The 17,435-nt window shown below is 46.9% G+C and overlaps 1 protein-coding gene across 5 annotated transcripts; it reads right to left on the bottom strand.

Moving 5' to 3' along the window:
* Positions 1-19: 19 nt before the first annotated feature.
* FDPS (farnesyl diphosphate synthase) lies at positions 20-16,490 on the bottom strand. 5 transcript variants are annotated; one of them, XM_057725855.1, is made up of 10 exons: positions 16,456-16,490; positions 15,161-15,323; positions 12,473-12,613; positions 2,727-2,807; positions 2,453-2,575; positions 2,001-2,089; positions 1,823-1,895; positions 1,058-1,135; positions 822-956; positions 20-274 (listed from the first exon to the last, which is right to left on the bottom strand). In XM_057725855.1, exons 2-10 carry the CDS (start codon positions 15,299-15,301, stop codon positions 74-76), a joined length of 1,062 nt encoding a protein of 353 aa, XP_057581838.1. In that variant the 5' UTR covers positions 15,302-15,323; positions 16,456-16,490; the 3' UTR covers positions 20-73. The 5 variants fall into 5 exon arrangements, with proteins under 5 accessions (XP_057581838.1, XP_057581805.1, XP_057581822.1 ...); XM_057725822.1 differs by lacking the exon at positions 16,456-16,490 and adding an exon at positions 15,401-16,429; XM_057725839.1 differs by lacking the exon at positions 16,456-16,490 and adding an exon at positions 13,783-14,061 and having other exon boundaries at positions 15,161-15,297.
* Positions 16,491-17,435: the final 945 nt, after the last annotated feature.

The raw sequence follows: 17,435 nt of genomic DNA, 5'->3' as shown, positions 1-17,435 counted from the left end.
AAGCAGGAAGAGAAAAACCACAGGTTAGACAATTTATTGAGAGACTCCCCTCTCCACCTTCACAGTCTCTCGGTCACTTCTCCCGCTTGTAGAGCTTGTGTACTAGCCCCAGGAAGATGGCTGGGGGCAGGGGCGCAGCATATTGCTGGATGAGACCCAGAATGTGGCTGTAACTGTCTTCCTCGAACTGCTTGAACACAGCCTGCAGATTCATCTCCTCGTAGAGTGCCTTCACCCGGGCCACCTTCTCAGCCTCCTTCTGCCCGTAGTTCTCCTGAAAGTTTGGAGGCAGGAAAATGGGCTTCTTAGCCTTCTCCCAACACCTCCATGTCCCCTCCACTCCCGCCAAATATTCCAGAACATCTCCAATGCCATTCACTCCATTCCTGCCTCCAATTTCAAGCATCTCCAAGTATCTAAGATCTTGAACTTCCCGCTTCCCATCCCAAATGCTCAGATAATGACTCAGGCTTCAGCTTCCTCTACCCCTGGGTTTCTCAACCTTTGGCACATCTGCAATTTTTGGCTGGATAATTCTCTGTGTGGGAAGCTATTGTATGTACTGTAAGATGTCTGGCAGCATCTCTGGCCTCTACCCACAAGAGACTCCTGTGGTACATGTGCACACACCAAGTTATGACAACAAAAAATTGTCTCCTGGCACTGCAAGGTGTCCCCTGGGGGGCAAAATCACCCCAATGGAAGAACCACTGCCCTACCCCTTTTTCTGAAGAACCACTGCTCTAGCCCCCTTTTCTGAAGAACCACTGCTCTAGCCCCTCTTTCGGCAGCTCAGGGCTCCACAGCCCTCTCTCAGGCACCTGCAGGATCTGGCGCTGTTCTGGCGAGGCCCGCTGCAGGCACTGAACCACCAGCCAGCTGCACTTGTTGTCCTGGATGTCGGTGCCGATCTTGCCCGTCACACTGGGATCCCCAAAGAGATCGAGGTAATCATCCTGGGCAGGGCAGGTGCAGAGAAGGAGGAATGAAGAGGCTCCAAGGCAGGGAAGGAGGAAAGTTGGAGCCTGTTCTCTGCCAGTGCCTCACGCCTTCCTACCTGAATCTGAAAGAACTCCCCCATCTCCAGCAGGATCTTCTTGGCATTGGCGTGCTCCTTCTCCCCGTCAATGCCCGCCTACAGTGAAAAGGGGATTCACAAACCAAACACCAGAGGTGCCTTCATCTTCCCGGCTGCTTCCTTCCACGAGGTCTTGCCCCAGGGTAGCCCCCAAATCTTCTCTCCTTTCAGACATCCCCAGGCTTCCCTGATCTAGCAAGTCCTGACTGACAGTCCAGCCTCCATCCCACTCATTTCAGCTAGGTCTTCCGGTGAGTCATAGCAGAGGTGAGTCCACTCTGAAGACCCTTAGACTATCTCTTCTCTCACAAGGCTTTGTCCCTGAGTCGCTCTGATCTGTCTTCCTAATCTTTTTTGCCATTTCCAAATTCTTTTGGGATGGAAAGGAAACTTGGAGAAGGTCAGCATAGACAGTTAATCCCACTGACTGCCTCCGACTCCAGTCTCCCCGCCCTCAGCCTGAATCTCCTCCCCACTCCTGCTGGTACGCAGATGGAGGATTTATTATTCCCCCTTGATGGGCCGTTCACTTTCATGTTAACCACTCAGTTAATTTTTACAATAGTCCTGTGGGTGGGGATTTTTATCCTCATCTTACAGCGGAGGACACAGACTCAGAGAGTAATTTGGTCAAGATCACACAGCCATGCAGCGGGGGCATGAGATTGTCCAAAGTTGTCTGCTCTGTGGCCTCCTATCCAAGCCCACATGAGCAGGGCATCAGAGGTGGGGGGGCTCACTCACCATGTACATAGCAGCAGCGATAGGGAGGTAGAAGGAGTAGAAAGCTGTCTTGTACTTGACAATGGATTTGTACCTGAGTACCGGGAGGAGACAAACTTCTTAGAAGGATAATGCTCCCCCCCATCCCTGCCCCCGAGCCTTACCTCACTGTCCACACATGGTTCCCATTGGCCCTCACCTCTTTTCAGTGAATCTGCTAAGATCCATATTGTTCTGGGGGCCTGTGATGAGGTCCAGGGTCTGTCCGATCTCAGTCTGATAAGAACTCTAAGAAGGAGGAAGATGGCCCATGACCTGGGCTTTCTCCAGGGCTGGAGAACCCTGAAATCTTGGGCCCTACATCTCATACCAGTAGACAACTGGGCAGTCAGAAAGACAGCAGGAAGGAGAGAGGGCCCCCAAACCCAAGGCCCAGAGAGTCACACACACAGTCCTTTACCACTCCTTTCAATCAGACACAAAAGCCCTTCTTGCCACCACCACCCTCCCAGCTCCCTTCCTCAATTACCTCCCCTTCTAGGCAAACCTAGGCATCTCCTATGCCCTGAAACAAGCTAGACGAGAATGTCCTACAGAGGCCAAGGCTACTGTGGGCAACCTCTGGGCGTTGAGCCCTGGTCTGCAGCACACCTGCAGGAAGAGCTCGATCAGGTTCATGTAATAGGGCTGCTCCCGGCAATAGAGCTTCAGCAGGCGGTAGACACACGCTTCCAGAAGGTAAGCATCATTGATGGCATCCAAACCTATGCCTGGCTGTCAAGGACACAGAAAAACAAGCATTCAGTCTCTGGCCTAGACTCATACCACGAACCTGCAACTCTGAACACCTCCACAGGCTCCAGGTGACCATCTCCCGGAGATGGCCTGTTCCCCAGGCCCACCACTACCTTCCCACCCACTTTACCTTCTGATACCAGCAGACCTTCCCCCGTCGGGTGAGGGATGAATCCATGATGTCGTCTGACACCACGAAGAAGGCTTGCAGCTAGGAGGAGAACGAAAACTGGAATAAGAGCCCCAGGGCTTGTTATTACTGTTCCTCTTACCAGTGACAGAGCTGCTTCTTTTGAGAATCACTGAGCTGGGAAGGAAGGTCAGGATGGGGAGGCCGAGGACTTTTTTTTTTCCTTGGCTGCACTGTGAGGCATGTGGGGTCTTAGTTCCCCGACCAGGGATAGAACCCGGGCCCCCTGCATTGGGAACACGAAGTCTTCACCACTGGACCGTCGGGGAAGTCCACCGAGGACTTTTCATCTGTGCTGTGGGACTTTGGAAAGTTACATGACTTCTTTGGCTCAGGCTCCCCCCTATAAAAAGGGACAAAAACTCCCTTGTTTTCAGAGTAAGAGACACAACAGATCTCTGACATGTCCAGGCAAACAGCCCTAGACAATCCCTGGTATCAGGGAAATGATGAAACATCTTCATATATTGTACTCCTCTCCTGCCAAAAACTTCAGTGAAAGCTTCAAGTAAGATTTCTTCATGCGACTTGACTTTACGTGGCTTCCGGAACAAAAAAGGCTGTTCCTGCGTCCTCCCCAGGCACTGTGCTTACCCGCTCCAGTGACCAGGAACAAAACCCTGCCTCAGGGAGCTCATTTGGGAGCGCAGGTTTAATAGGATGGAACTGAAGTCTGACTCATGGTAGCTTTCACCCATGGGTCTTAAACATAATCAAAGGGCTTAGTCTTCTGAGTTCCAGCCTGCTTGAAGGTACCCGAACGTGCTGGTTCCCCACAGCACTGTGAACTCCTTGGAGGCAGGGCAATGTGTTTGTGCCCCCTGGCATTCCCAGAGCCCAGCAGAGCGCTGGTCCCAGAGTGGGTGTGTCATACATGTTTGTCTTAAGAAATAAATGAGAATGAAGCACTGTCACGTCCCCCAGGATACTTCTCGCAGTCGGGCTACACATTCCGGCTCCTTCAAACAGCTTTTGAAGACATGGTTTTGTTTTTTTGGCTGCACCACACAGCTTGCAGGATCTTAGTTCCCTGACCAGGGATTGAACCTGGGCCCTCAGCAGTGAAAGCGCTGAGTTCTAACCACTGGACCTCCAGGAAATTCCCTGAAGACATGGTTTTTACCCCACCCTGGTCCCTGTGTGTGCTCTAGTGGATCCGCGTTGCTCAGAGGAAGTACCCACCACCACCCACCAGCTCAGGTGTGGGCAGTGCAGAAAGGGCTACAGCAATCACTGCTCTTGTTCCAGGCGAAGTCCCTAGGGAAGGAGGCATCCATCTGCACCTTTACCTCTGACCTTGCCCTGGGATGGGGCCTGGGTTTTCCATTTTGAGGCCACACGTTTTATTTACAGTGTGTTTACTTGGAGTGGCACTGTTCCCCTGAAGCCACGGGTGCACTGCCTCCCATGGGTGATTACAAGGGCCATCTGGTTCAACCAGCACCTTTGGAGAGTGTCTCCAAAGGGCATTCATTCTGTGGCCTCCCTCAATCTCCTGTGCACCCCCAACTGCATTCTCTACTTATTAGAAGACCTTTAAATCTATAGGGATGGTACCACAGTATCAGGTTGGGTTTTTTTCAGTCATCTTCCAGGTATGTGCTGTAGTGGGAAGTAACAGGAACTATACCACATTACCTATGTGGCATCCTTACCAAAATGTCTACCCTGATTATTTCATCATGATACTAATCAGACTGGATTGTAAGATACTCTCCCAAATAACTGGCCTGGACTTTAAATAAAAAAAGAAGGTCAATTATGATGGAGGAAGTATTCTAAAGATTGAAGAAAAACTACCAAATACAATGCATGCTCCAACTCCTGCTTGGAGCCTGGATGTTTAAAAAAACTTACAGTTGACAATTGGGGGAGAATTACAAATATTTAAATATGGACTAGACATTAGATAATATTACAGGATCAATGTTAAGTATCTTGGATGTTGCTATGATCTGAATGTGTCCCCCACAAATCTCATATGTTGACATCCTAGCCTTCAAAGATGGTGGTATTAGAAGGTGGATGCTTTGGGAGGTGCTTAGGTCATAAGGGTGGAAGCCTCGTGAAAGGGATCAGCGCCGCTATGAAAGAGACCCCGCAGAGCCCCCTTGCCCCTTCCACCGGAGGACACAGCAAGGAGATGCTGGCTATGAACCAGGGAGAAAGCCCTCACCCGATCGTGCTGGTGCCTTGACCTTGGACCTCCCAGCCTTCAGAGCTGTGAGATATAAATTTCTGTTTTTCATATGTTACCCAGTCTGTAGTATTTTGTTGTAGCAGCCCAGACAGACTAAAACAGATGTGATAATGACATTGTGGTTATATAGGCAAATGTCCTTGTTTTTAGGAGGTAAATGCTGAAATAGAAAAATAAGAGGTTGAAGGAAACGAGGTAGAAGTGAAAGGAAGACAGAAAGGAAGCAGAAATTATAACAAAAATCATCCAAAACAATGGTGGCCAGCTCAAATGGCATCTTGGGGAAGTAAGAGCAGTATAGCTGCATTTAAGAAAACATGGGGAGGAAGAATCAAGATGGCGGAGTAGGAGGACGTGCGCTCACTCCCTCTTGCAAGAGCATCAGAATTACAACAAAATGCTGAACAACCATCAACAGAAAGACACTGGAACTCACCAAATAAAACCACCCCACATCCAGAGACAAAGGAGAAGCCACAATGAGACGGTAGGAGGGGTGCAATCACTTTAAAATCAAATCCCATAAATGCTGGGTGGGTGACTCACAAGCTGGAGAACAGGTTATACCTGCAGATGTCCTGAGGGTTCGGAGCCCCACATCAGGCTTCCTAACCTGGCGGTCCAGCAACGGGAGGAGGAATCCCCAGAGAATCAGACTTTGAAAGCCAGTGGGATTTGATTGCAGGACCTCCACAGGACTGGGGAAAATGGAGACTCCACTCTTGGAGGGCACACAAAAAAAGTGTGCTCACCAGGACCCAGGGGGAAGGAGCAGTGACCCCATAGAAGACTGAACCAGACCTACCTGCTGGTGTTGGAGGGTTGCCTGCAGAGATGCGGGGAAGCTGTGGCTCACCGAGGAGACAGGGGCACTGGCAGCAGGGGTTCTGAGAAGTGCTCATTGGCGTGAGCCCTTCCAGAGTCCACCATTAGCTCCACCAAAGAGCCTGTAAGCTCCAGGCCTGGGTCATCTCAGGCCAAATGACCACCAGGGTGGGAACACAGCCCCACCCATTGGCAGACAAACAGATTAAAGTGTCACTGAGCTCCACCCACCAAATCAGATTAAAGTTTTACTGAGTTCCACCCACCCAGCCCAACCCACCATCAGTCCTTCCCATCAGGAAGCACCCAGGAGCCTCCTAGATGGCTTCCTCCACAAGAGGGCAGACAGCAGAATCAAGCAGTATCAGCAGTATTTCATCTTGTGGAACTGAAAATCACAGCCACAGAAAGACAGAGAAAATGAAAAGGCAAAAGACTTTGTACCAGATGAAGGGACAAGATAAAACACCAGAAAAACAACTAAATGAAGTGGAGATAGGCACCCTTCTGGAAAAAGAATTCAGAATAATGATGGTGAAGATGATCCAGGACTTTGAAAAAAGACTGGATACAATGATCAAAAAGTTGCAAGAAAAGTTTACCAAAGACCTAGAAGAATTAAAGAACAAACAAACAGAGATATGCAACACAATAAGTGAAATGAAAAATACACTGGAAGGAACCAATAGCAGATTAACTGAGGCAGAAGGACGCATAAGTGACCTGGAAGACAGAATGGTGATAATAACTGATGCAGAAAAGAATAAAGAAAAAAGAATGAAAAGAACTGAAGACAGCCTAAGAGACCTCTGGGACAACGTTAAACGCACCAACATTCGCATTGTAGAGGTCCCGGAAGGAGATGAGAGAGAGAAAGGACCTGAGAAAATACTGGAAGAGATTATAGTTGAAAACTTCCCTAACATGGGAAAGGAAATAGCTACCCAAGTCCAGGAAGCGCAGAGAGTCCCAGGCAGGATAAACCCAAGGAGAAACATGCCAAGATGTATAGTAGTCAAACTGACAAAAATTAAAGACAGGGAAATGTTATTAAAAGCAACAAGGGAAAAACGACAAATAACACACAAGGGAACTCCCATCAGGTTAACAGCTGATTTCTCAGCAGAAACTCTACAAGCCAGAAGGGAGTGGCATGATATATTTAAAGTGATGACCGAGGAGAACCTACAACCAAGAATACTCTACCCAGCAAGGATCTCATTCAGATTCGACAGAGAAATCAAAAGCTTTACAGACAAGCAACAGCTAAGAGAATTCAGCACCACCAAGCCAGCCTTACAACAAATGCTAAAGGAACTTCTCTAAGCAGGAAACATAAGAGAAGAAAAGGACCTACAAAAACAAACCCAAAACAATTAAGAAAATGGTAATAGGGACATACATATCGATAATCACCTTGAATGTAAATGGACTAAATGCACCAACCAAAAGACACAGACTGGCTGAATGGATACAAAAACAAGACCCATATATATGCTGTCTACAAGAGACCCACTTCAGACCTAGGGACACATACAGACTGAAAGTGAGGGGATGGAAAAAGATATTCCATGCAAATGGAAATCAAAAGAAAGCTGGAATAGCGATACTCATATCAGATAAAATAGACTTTAAAATAAAAAATGTTACAAGAGACAAGAAAGGACACTACATAAAGATCAAGGGACCAATTCAAGAGGAAGAGATAACAATTATAAATAGATATGCACCCAATATAGGAGCACCTCAATACATAAGGCTAATGCTAACAACTCTGAAAGAGGAAATTGACAGGAACACAATCATAGTGGGGGACTTTAACACCCCACTTACACCAATGGACAGATCATCCACACAGAAAATTAATAAGGAAACACAAGCTTTAAATGACACAATAAATCAGCTTGATTTAACAGATATCTATAGGACATTACATCCAAAAACAGCAGATTACATGTTCTTCTCAAGTGCACATGGGACATTCTCCAGGACAGATCACATTTTGGGTCATAAATCAAGCCTTGGTAAATTCAAGAAAACTGAAATCGTATCAAGCATCTTTTCTGACCACAATGCTATGAGATTAGAAATCAATTACAGGAAAAAAACTGTAAAAAACACAAACACATGGAGGCCAAACAATACGCTACTAAATAACCAACAGATCACTGAAGAAATCAAAGCGGAAATCAAAAAATACCTAGAGACAAATGACAATGAAAACACAATGATCCAAAACTATGGGATGCAGCAAAGGCAGTTCTAAGAGGGAAGTTTATAGCAATACAATCCTACCTCAAGAAACAAGAAACATCCCAAACAAACAATCTAACCTTACACCTAAAGAAACTAGAGAAAGAAGAGCAAACAAAACCCCAAGTGAGTAGACAGAAATCATAAAGATCAGAGCAGAAATAAATGAAACAGAGACAAAGAAAACAATAGCAAAAATCAATAAAACTAAAAGCTGGTTCTTTGAGAAGATAAAATCGATAAACCTCTAGCAAGACTCATCAAGAAAAGGAGGGAGAGGACTCAAATCAATAAAATTAGAAATGAAATAGGAGAAGTTACAACAGACACTGCAGAAATAAAAAGCACCATAAGAGACTACTACAAGCAACTATATGCCAATAAAATGGACAACCTGGATGAAATGGACAGATTCTTAGAAAAGTATAACCTTCCAAGACTGAATCAGGAAGAAATAGAAAATATGAACAGACCAATCACGAGTAATGAAATTGAAACTGTGATTAAAAATCTCCCAACAAACAAAAGTCCACGACCAGATGGAGTCACAGGTGAATTTTATCAAACATTTAGAGAAGAGCTAACACCCATCCTTCTCAAACTCTTCCAAAAAATTGCAGAGGAAGGAACAATCCCAAACTCATTTTATGAAGCCACCATCACCCTGATAACCAAAACCACACAAAGACACTACAAAAAAAGAAAACTACAGACCAATACCACTGATGAATTTAGATGCAAAAATCCTCAACAAGATACTAGCCAACAGAATCCAACAACACATTAAAAGGATCATCTACCATGATCAAGTGGGGTTTATCCCTGGAATGCAAGGATTCTTCAATATATGCAAATCAATCAATGTGATACACCATATTAAGAAACTGAAGGACAAAAACCACGTGATGATCTCAATAGATGCAGAAAAAGCTTTTGACAAAATTCAACACCCATTTATGATAAAAACTCTCCAGAAGGTGGGCATAGAGGGAACCTACCTCAACATAATAAAGGCCACATATGACAAACCCACAGCAAACATCATTCTCAATGGTGAAAAACTGCAAGCATTCCCTCTAAGATCAGGAACAAGACAAGGATGTCCACTCTCGCCACTACTATTCAACATAGTTTTGGAAGTCCTTGCCACAGCAATCAGAGAAGAAAAAGAAATAAAAGGAATCCAAATTGGAAAAGAAGAAGTAAAACTGTCACTGTTTGCAGATGACATGATACTATACAGAGGAAATCCTAAAGATGCCACCAGAAAACTACTCGAGCTAATCAATGAATTTGGTCAAGTTGCAGGATACAAAATTAACACACAGAAATCTCTTGCATTTCTATACACCAACAATGAAAGAGCAGAAAGAGAAATTAAGGAAACAATCCCATTCACCATTGCAACAAAAAGAATAAAATATCTAGGAATAAACCTAACCAAGGAGGTAAAAGACCTGTACTCAGAAAACTATAAGACACTAGTGAAAGAAATCAAAGAAGACACAAACAGATGGAGGGACATACCATGTTCTTGGATTAGAAGAATCAACATTGTGAAAATGACTATACTACCCAAAGCAATTTACAGATTCAATGCAATCCCCATCAAATTACCAATGGCATTTTTCACAGAACTAGAGCAAGAAATTTTACGATGTGTATGGAAACGCAAAAGACCCCGAACAGCCAAAGCAATCTTGAGAAGGAAAGACGGAGTTGGGGGAATCAGGCTTCCTGACTTCAGGCTATACTATAAGGCTACAGTGATCAAGACAGCATGGTACTGGCACAGAAACAGAAATATAGATCAGTGGAACAGGATAGAAAGCCCAGAGATAAACTATAGTCAACTAATCTATGACAAAGGAGGCAAGGATATACAATGGAGAAAAGGCAGCCTCTTCAATAAGTCATGCTGGGAAAACTGGACAGCTACATGTAAAAGAATGAAATTAGAACATTTCCTAACACCATACACAAAAACAAACTCAAAATGGATAAAAGACCTAAATGTAAGGCCAGGCACTATAAAACTCCTGGAGGAAAACATGGGAAGAACACTCTTTGACGTAAATAACAGCAAGATCTTTTTTAATCCACCCCCTAGAATAATGGAAATAAAAACAAAAATAAATAAGTGGGACCTAATGAAACTCCAAAGATTCTGCACAGCAAAGGAAACTATAAGCAAGACGAAAAGACAGCCCTCAGAATGGGAAAAAATATTTGCAAATGAATCAACAGACAAAGGATTAATCTCCAAAATATATAAACAGTTCATCCAGCTCAATATCAAAAAAATAAACAATGCAATCAAAAAATGGGCAGAAGACCTAAATAGGCGTTTCTCCAAAGAAGACATACGGATGTCCAAGAGGCACATGAAAAGCTGCTCAACATCACTAATTAGTAGAGAAATGCAAATCAAAACTACAATGAGGTATCACCTCACACGGGTTAGAATGGCATCATCAGAAAATCTACAAACACTAAATGCTAGAGAGGGTGTGGAGAAAAAGGAATGCTCTTGCATTGCTGGTGGGAATGTAAATTGATACAGCCACTATAGAGAACAGTATGGAGGTTCCTTTCAAAACTAAACATAGAACTACCATATGACCCAGCAATCCCACTACTGGGCATATACCCAGAGAACACCATAATTCAAAAAGACACATGCACTCCAATGTTCACTGCAGCACTATTTACAATAGCCAGGACATGGAAGCAACCTAAATGTCCATCAACAGATGAATGGATAAAGAAGATGTGGTACATACATACAATGGAATATTACTCAGCTGTAAAAAGCAATGAAACTGGGACATTTGTAGAGACATGGATGGACCTAGAGACTGTCATACAGAGTGAAGTGAGTCAGAAAGAGAAAAACAAATATTGTATATTAACACATACATGTGGACTATAGAAAAATGGTACAAATCAACTGGTTTGCAAGGCAGAAATAGAGACACAGATGTAGAAAACAAACATATGGACACCAGAGGGGAAAGCGGGGAGGGTTGCGGGGGGAACGAATTGGGAGACTGGGATACCAAATTGTACACTCTAAACATATGCAGTTTATTGTAAAAAATAAACAAATAAAAAGTTAAAAAAAAAAAAGACAACATGGGAATTCCCTGCTGGCCCGGTGGTTAGGATGCCGCACTTTCACTGACAGGGCCTGGGGGTCACCCCCTGGTCAGGGAACTAAGATCCCGCAAGCCTCATGGCATGGCCAAAAAAGAAAACAAAACAAAACAAACAAAACCCACCCCCCAGGTGCACCCACAGTGTAGCTAAGGTTAATAACAACTGATTCTACCAGGTGAACTACTGGCCCCACAGCTCTGCCCTCATCCTTCTGCCTTTCCCTCCTTGCCTGTCGTCTGTGTTTATGGGCTCCTCAGCCCCTCCGATCCCTAGAAGGGCACCTCTGTCACCAGGGGCCCTGTCCTCAGTGAGGCCATTGTCCTTTTACCCCCTTGGAGGCAAGTCCCTATTCTCCAGCCCCATCTCTCTTACAAGCTCCAGACTGGAATTTCCAACAAGTGCAGCACAGACAGCTCCACCAGATCTGCTCCTTCCGAGAATGCAGGGTGGCTGACTCCAAACGCCTCATGTCCTCCCTCAGGCCAGCTGCTCCTCTCCACTGGCCCAGATCACCCATCACTCACCCAGCCCTGGGCATCTTCCCTCCTGGGCTCGCTGGCCCCCTCCTCAGGGCCTGGCACCGCTCCCCTCCCACAGAACCCAGGCCCCCTGTCACCAATGAAGACTGTAGGCCAGGCCAGCAAACCATACACAGGGCCAAGTGAGCTTGGAGACGGGAAGATGTGGGAATTGGAGCAAGACAGAGACAGACCCACCCATGTCCTGTCTTGGGGAAGGGGCCTCAATTCAACTTCAGCCAACTGTGACCACATGGCACTCTGGACTCAGATCTAGCAATTTTCCAAGTATGATAGAAATCTGGGGTTTTATGTGAACTCTCTCCTTTGTTAGATTTAGGGAACTTAATTTTAAAATATTTTCAAAAACTACCAGTGGGCTTCCAGTTTTCCATCTCTACCACAGAATAATCTTGTAGAAGTAGTATCTCACTTCTGCGGCTGTCCTCTGCTCAGAGGAAAGAGTTCACAACTTTCTGGCCAGTTCCAAGGCCCTGGCCCACAGCTAGCCTTCAGGTGAAATAGGTACCTACTGGCAAAAGAGCTTCCCCACATTCATTAACCCTTGGAGTAATTCACTAAGGTTGGCGGCAGCACACTAGAGGTACAGAAACACAAACAACTGAGAAACTGAGTTTCAGGCCCACTCCTCCTTATCCCACCTCATCCCACCCAGGGCACCCCAACTCTAGTAAACCTCATCTTCTCCTGCCTGTCCCCATCCCTCTTACCAGTTCCACACAGCAGCCCACAGTCAGGGCCCGCTGGAGACTATCAGCATCCTGCTTGCTGGGCTCCACGAGCTCCCGGAACGCTACCAGCACCGTCAAACCCCGATTGTACTTGCCTCCGATGGCATTGTACTCCAGGACCTGGGGGCAAGGGCAGAGGGACAAGGCATCAGGGTCTGCAGAGCAGCTATTCTGAGATTTCTCCTTGCCCTTTCCCACTTCCAACCACGAGATCTAACTTTATCCTCCTCAACCCGAACCCCTCCTCCAGGCAGCTACTCTTCTTGGCTTTTTGCCAAGTCCTGGAGCACAGCTAGAAGTTCCCCAGTCCCCAGGATCTTTCTGCATTGTCTTCTTCAGTACATGTAAAGGCTCCATACTGGAGATTAAAATCTGCTCCCAAACCCAGGACAGGGCATGAACCCAGGGAAAATCCTGTATGTGCTACACACAGTAAAGTGACAAAGTAGGTGATTAAACAGTGAATCCCACTAGGGGATTGTAAGTGAAGAAAACAAGTATGGGGGACTTCCCTGGTGGCGCAGTGATTAAGAATCCACCTGCCAATGCAGGGGACACGGGTTCGATCCCTGGTCCAGGAAGAACCCATATGCCGCGGAGCAACTAAGCCCGAGAGCCACAACTACTGAGTCTACGAGCTACAACCACCTAGAGGCCATGCTCCGCAATAAGAGAAGCCACCACAATGTGAAGCCCACATACTTCAACGAAGAGTAGCCCCCGCTCACCACAACTAGAGAAAGCCCACACACAGCAACAAAGACCCAACGCAGCCAAAAAAAAAAATTTTTTTTAATTAAAAAAAAAAAGAAAGAATGTATGGGAGACCCCTGTAAGTTAATGATCACTCAAGAAAGCAGGTTTGCTTAACCACAAAACCAAGCAGGCTGGCTTAGCAACAAAACCATGTAACAGAAGCATGAGACATGCCCCCAAACAAGAAAACAATGGTGGCATGAGACCCACATCCTGCCCAGTGAGCTCAGTAAGTTAATGACCCCTAGGACATGCTCTCTGCACACATAAAAAAACAATAATTTATGGAAAAGTGACATTTCAAAGTGAGAGACCCTCATTGTACTGAGACCTGAAGTAATTTTTTCCATAATGCCATGACAGTCCTGGCTTAACCACGTACGGACAAGAAAACTCCCCTGCCCAACCTGGAGGAGGAGCGGATGATGAAAGCGTGACGTCTACTTAAGAATTAGGAAGAAGGTGGTCTTTTCCTCCTCCCTGCTTTTCTTTTTTTTCTTTTTTTTTTTAAATAAATTTACTTATTTATTTACTTATTGGCTGCGTTGGGTCTTTGTTGCTGCACACGGGCTTTCTCTAGTTGCGGCAAGCAGGGGATACTCTTCATTGCGGTGCACAGGCTTCTCATTGCGGTGGCTTCTCTGGTTGCGGAGCAGAGGCTCTAGGCTCGCAGGCTTCAGTAGTTGCAGCACGTGGGCTCAACAGTTGTGGCTTGCAGGCTCTAGAGTACTGGCTCAGCAGTTGCGGCACACAGACTTAGTTGCTTCGCAGCATGTGGGATCTTCCTGGAGCAGGGATCAAACCCGTGTCCCCTGCATTGGCAGGTGGATTCTCAACCACTGCGCCACGTAGGAAGTCCCACCTGCTTCTCCTTTGATTATAAAACTGTAGACCACTAAGTACTCGGGGCACGACACCCTCTCTCCCACCCGGTTGTAAGCTTCACAGGTGTCCTATTCTAATAAATCACTTCTTATCTACCACTTTGCCCCTTGCTGAATTCTTTCTGCACTGAGACATAAAGGACCAAGGCTCCTTGGAGCCTCCGGAAATGCCACCTAGCAGTTTCACTTTGGGAATGGTCTCTCCTTCACCCCATCCCCAGTTCTCCTAACTTCCCCTTCACAGCCCATTCCTCCTTTCTCAGCCAACTCCTCCTACCCATAGTTCAACCTAACTGCAAATAAAAATCCTTTCTCACTTTCTTAAAGGCAAGCCCCTCCCCCCAAAGCTGGCCAGAGGGCAGCTTGGAGGGGACCCAGGTTGGGGGACCCACTCCCCACTCCTCCAATGGCATTGCCTCCTGCTGGGGCTTCTCATTGTGCCTTTTGCTATCCTTCTGTCAACCAGATTTAATTCACTGGGAAGACTTCCCTTTTAATCTCCATCCCAGTGCAGGCAGACTTCCTTTTCCTTAGTTCCCCTCAGAAAAATGAGACAGCATTCACAAAAAAAATTGCTAGGTACTCCAAATGTATAAAACAATTAGGCAACTTAAATATCCCACCAACAGTGCCTATCCTAGAGCATGGGTTTCTGATGATACACTAGCTCCACTAAGGCCCACCTCAGACTGCATCCTCGCAGGTCCCTGGGAAGGTAGCACCTTATGATTTCTGGACACCTGATTCCCTTTCTCAACAAAATCAAAGATTTACCAGGTTCAAGGCCTACACCCCCAGGGCCCTCCACCCCCATGTAAAGCAATTTGGCTGGCCGGGCAGAATCACAAAGCAGGACTGATTGGCTAAGTACACCTGCCCAGGCCCCACCCCCTCCAGAGTGGACCTAGAGTCACTCAGATAAAAGCCGACTCCCGCACCTGTCAAAAGTCCCCCAAAAGCCAGAACTGGATCCCACACATACACAGAGAGTGCAAAGGTTCACTCTCTCAAGTCGTAAACCCCTCACCTCCTTGAGTCGGGCAATAGCATCTCCTATCTCTGGATGCCCAATGTCCTCCTCGGTCAGCACCTTCACGATCTGGGAGAGGTGCTGGATGAAATTCGGCCTTTCTTGGGCATAAACATCCAATTTCTGGTCCCCATTCATTCTGAGGGAGGAGTAAAATGCTCTGACAAGAGAGAGGACAAGTCAGAAACCTAATCAGCTGCTCCCCTCCCCAAGGCCCCTCATGGCCACCAAACTCACCGAGGTTCCTCTGTCCACACTTGGCACCAGCGGCAGGCACTGTGCCAGGCCCCCAGGACTGGGCGGCCGTGCACCAGAGAGGGCCGCCGTAGGGAACCCAGCCACCTCTCCCGGGGAACCCAGCAGGGGGCTGGCAGCAAGAAGACCCCCACAGACCTCAGCCAGCGGGACAGGGGCAGCATGGGGGTGAGATAGGGAGGGGGCATCAAGCACTCCCTGTAGGACCAAGCACCAAAGGCAGATACATGTACGTTGTCAGCTCCCAGCTCCCCAGGTCACCCTCCAACCTTTTACCTCCGTACCCAGAATGCCCCACTCTCTTTTGGGCTAAGCTTGAGGGCACTTACAGAAAGAAACGCAGGAAACAAAAAGCATGGCTGGGTGACCGAGACTCAACTGATCACACTTAAAATAAGAAGGCTAAAACTTAATGCCATCTAACTTTACCCGGTTGAGAAACCGTCAACTCCCTCCTCCAGGGAGCCTCTGGAATTGCTACACTCTGGGCTTCTTCCCCAAAGTTCTGGGGCACATGACAGAAGAGTCCAGAGTAAAGGACCTCAGGACTGGCGGCTGGGAGGACCCTTAAGTTACCCTATTTTATAGAGGTCAAACTGAGGATCTACGAGATAAAAAGATAGCTGGGAAGTGGCAGCGCCATATCTAGAATCCAGGTAGGCGGGGAGAGTGGAGCGCAGGCTCTGAGATGCCTCAAGAAGAGAAGTGAAAGCGGAACCCCTGTGTGCTATGGACATGTAGTCTGGGACTGCGCAGACAGCCTCAGAGCAACACAGGGTGGGTGGGTGGGTGCGGAGGGTTCGCAGCAGAAGAGCAAAGCAGGGTGTAGTTGCACTGGAGGATTCCAGGAAAGCACATGGCAGAGTTCCGGAGTTTCTGCACATCCACAGTATAAGCCAGTCGGTCCCACCAACCCCCAAAACGGGGCACTCCAACACAACAGACAGGAACTCCTGGGCCTTAAAGTATCGCTACAGAGGCAAGGCCGAGCTTCTAACTAACCCCTGCCTCCGGTCCCAGCCCTCAATCTACCTCACCTGTTCCAGGCGGCGGGTTGCTGGAACAGATTGCTAGAGGGAGAGCCCTAAAAGCCGGACCGCTCGGCGCTCAGCTCCCTGGGACTCGTAGTTCTCCGTCTCCTTTCACTATAGGCAGAAACGCGTCGCTAGACTACAGTTCCCGACATGCCACAGGAGGGGGTAAAGACTACGCGATCTAGCGCGGGCTGGCTGGGCCGAGACGAGCCACACTGACTGGCTGCTTCCCCTCGTATGAGCATAAGGCCCTGTAACCAACAGCCAATGGAAGGGCGGCGTTCAGGGGCAAAAGTTAGGAGGGGCTGGAGTGGGTGGAGGGCGGGGGAAGGATGCGGGCGGCCGTGGTGAAAGCGAAACGGGGTGGGGATTCCGTGCGCTTGTGCTGCCAGCTGTCTTCTTTACTACGCACGTAAATATTCATTATCTTCCTGTGCAGTTGAGTGGCACAGTACTAAAACCCCAGCGGGACCAGCTTGGCCACTTACTGGTTGTTTAACTTAGGCAAATCATTTAACTTCTCTGAGCAGCAGTTGACTTCTTGAAACTATCTTCCCTCATTTGTTAAAGGTGAATAACACCGTGACATAAGGTGTATAAAGGGCTTTAAGTGCTCAAGAAAGGTAAGACTCAGCAGAAACTATTGATAGAAATTTTACCCATACACACGTGCACACACTGCTTACCCACCCACCATGGGTAAATAGAAAAGCTAAAACCATAAAAGGTTTAGAAGAAAACCTAGGGGTAAACCTTCATATCTTGGATTTGGCAATAGATTCTTAAATGTGACACCAAAAGCATAAGCAAAAACAGCAACGGATAAATTGGACTTCATCAAAATTAAGAACTTTCGTACATCAAAGAACGCTATCATGAGAGTGAAGAAAAAAAAAACAACCCTACAGAATGGGAGAAAATATTTGCAAATCATACATCTGATAAGGGTTTAATATCCGGAATATATAAAGAACTGCTAAACT

Source organism: Hippopotamus amphibius, chromosome 1, assembly GCF_030028045.1.
Source record: "Hippopotamus amphibius kiboko isolate mHipAmp2 chromosome 1, mHipAmp2.hap2, whole genome shotgun sequence".
NCBI lineage: Eukaryota > Metazoa > Chordata > Mammalia > Artiodactyla > Hippopotamidae > Hippopotamus > Hippopotamus amphibius.
Note: the sequence above shows the minus strand (reverse complement) of the source record. Positions and strands in the feature narration are given on the sequence as shown.